At 49.9% G+C, this 2459-nt stretch overlaps 1 protein-coding gene across 1 annotated transcript; it reads right to left on the bottom strand.

The window, feature by feature from the left end:
* Positions 1–252: 252 nt before the first annotated feature.
* Positions 253–2255, bottom strand: htr1ab (5-hydroxytryptamine (serotonin) receptor 1A b). The gene has a single exon (XM_012877482.3). It carries the CDS (start codon positions 1779–1781, stop codon positions 534–536), a length of 1248 nt encoding a protein of 415 aa, XP_012732936.1. The 5' UTR covers positions 1782–2255; the 3' UTR covers positions 253–533.
* Positions 2256–2459: the final 204 nt, after the last annotated feature.

The raw sequence follows: 2459 nt of genomic DNA, 5'->3' as shown, positions 1-2459 counted from the left end.
TTAAAAAGGCCTGTAATGCTGTTGGATTTTAACCATTGTTTTAACATGACATCAACACAATAATGTGCTTGAATAAAATGGTAATAGTTTTAATGGCTAAAAATTAATGTCCTTCAATGTATCTTTTTAATGCGCACCTTCATTTCCCTTTCAGCTGCTCTAAAGTAAGAACGAGCATTACATCCCCACTCCTCTAAAATGTTAACATAACATTTTTCGACAATAAAAAAAAAGAAACTGAAAGCTTAGAAATTGTGAAAAAAGTACCTTTTTATTAGACAGTACGGAGCAAGAACATGACCCTCAATCAAACGATCACAGCTTTATCTATGCATAGGCTACAGACATGTCTGGAGATATTTAACGATGATTATCAACATGACTCAATTAGCAGCCCTCTCCGAGTCACTGTTCTGGGTTGTCTCTGCAGGTTTCTGGCCTCAGGAGCGCGTCTCTGCGAACCTGGACGCTTCCAGTTTCCGACAAGAAAAAAGAAAAAGAGAAAACAAAAGAGGAGAGACCCTGTGGATCCGTCAGTTTTTGCAGAAATGACACTTGATTATTTTCTTGAAGGCGCTCTGAAAGTCTTTGTTGAAGTACGCGTAAATGATGGGGTTCAGCAGGGAGTTGGAGTAACCCAGCCAGTTAATAACGGCCTCCAGCCAGCCGGGCATGTAGCAGGAGTCCCGGCAGAACGGCATCACCAGGGCCACGATGAAGAAGGGCAGCCAGCAGAATATGAAGGTGCCCATGATGATGCCCAGGGTCTTCACCGTCTTGCGCTCCCGCGCCAGCGCGATCTTGCGCTTGGCTTCTGTTGCCTTTTCGTGGCGGTTCTCAAACAGCGGCGCGGAGCTGGGGGTGTTGGGCAGGGGCAGGTGGCCCCTGGAGCTGCTGTGCACCTCGATGATCTCCAGAGACTCCCCGTCCTCGGCGTGCTTCACGGCGCCGTTGACGCTGGGCAGCGGCCGTGGCTCCACGCTCCTCTTCCAGCTCTTCGCCTGCGCTTCTCCGTGAGGCTTCTTGTGGAAGAGCGCCGGGGACAGCGCCAGGCACGAGTCGGAAACCTTCTTTTTCTCGGTTTTACGCACGGTCCTTCTGATACGAAACCGCGCCGCTTTAAATATCCGCCCGTACAGAACCAGCATCAGCGTAAGCGGGATGTAAAACGCTCCGAAAGTAGAGTATATCGTGTACCAGGGGTCCTGTCTGATCTTGCACTCCATCTGGTTGGGCTGTTCCTCCGCCTCGCTGCTCGGCTGGGAGCGCATCACAAGCATCGGTGGCACGGAGATGGAGAAGCCGACCAGCCAGGTGACGCTGATGAGAACCGCGGCTCTCCTCGGCGTCCTCTTCTTCATGTACTCGATGGGCTCGGTGATTGCCCAGTATCTGTCCAACGCGATGGCGCACAGGTGCAGGATGGATGAGGTGCAGCACACCATATCCAGGGAGATGAAGATGCCACACGGTACCGGCCCCAGCGTCCAGCGGTTCAGGACCTGGTAGAGAGCCGCCATGGGCAGCACCAGCACCGACACCATCAGGTCGGTAACGGCCAGAGAGCCGATCAGGTAGTTGGCCACATTCTGCAGGGAGCGCTCCAGCGCGATGGCCGCCACCACGCAGGCGTTCCCGAAGATTGCGCACAGGATGAGCGCGCCGAGCAGGAAGGAGGTGAACACCTGGTAACTCAGCTTCACCTCGTCCTCCTCAACTTTGCGGGGCTCTGTTGAGTTTTCAAAGTCAGGCCAGGTCGTGGTGTTATTGGTGCCATCCATGGTGGGGAAAGTCGTGCGTTTGGAGAGACTTTGCGTTAGGAGAGCCCGGTGCACATCCTTTCAGCGCACATAGTGGAATGTTGGAGCGCTCAGTGCTGCAGAGGAGCTCTGAACTGCAGGTCGCGGCTGCTGACGGAGAATGATGCATCTTATTTATACCTGTGATGGAAAATGCGTCATTTCTCTGTGAGGATGCTGAAGTCAGGCTGGTTCTGGTTGTGCCTGTTCCAGTCTGCAGCTCAGGCACGGATCTTATCACAGGCAATGACAGCTGTCTTGAAATATGAAAATAATGGTCTCCTTTAAAGTCATGTGTTTGCTCTGGAACAACAATCCAATTTTTTACTTACATTGTTTAAATCGTGCATTAAAAGATTCGCCTGACCTTTAATAAAGTATTTAATTTTTGCTCTTATTTACTTCAAGGCTAAAAGTGTTTTATTCCTCTGTTATTTTCTTATTTTCTGCAGCTTCTCCGCGTTCAACACTATGTGATCGGATCACTTGGAGTGACCACGAAGATTGAAGGCATTTAGAGCGCCACCTGCTGTTGGCGCACTTGGTTGAAATAATGCAACACAATCTTCGGGTCTTGTAATAAGCAAATTGAATGCAGATGTTAAGACTTAAAATCAAGCTTTCTTGCGGCAGTGATCATTAAAAGGCATATAATTTAAA

This window comes from Fundulus heteroclitus, chromosome 8, assembly GCF_011125445.2.
Source record: "Fundulus heteroclitus isolate FHET01 chromosome 8, MU-UCD_Fhet_4.1, whole genome shotgun sequence".
Classification (NCBI taxonomy): Eukaryota; Metazoa; Chordata; class Actinopteri; order Cyprinodontiformes; family Fundulidae; genus Fundulus; species Fundulus heteroclitus.
The sequence above is the reverse complement of the archived record's forward strand: the minus strand, read 5'-3'. Positions and strand labels throughout refer to the sequence as shown.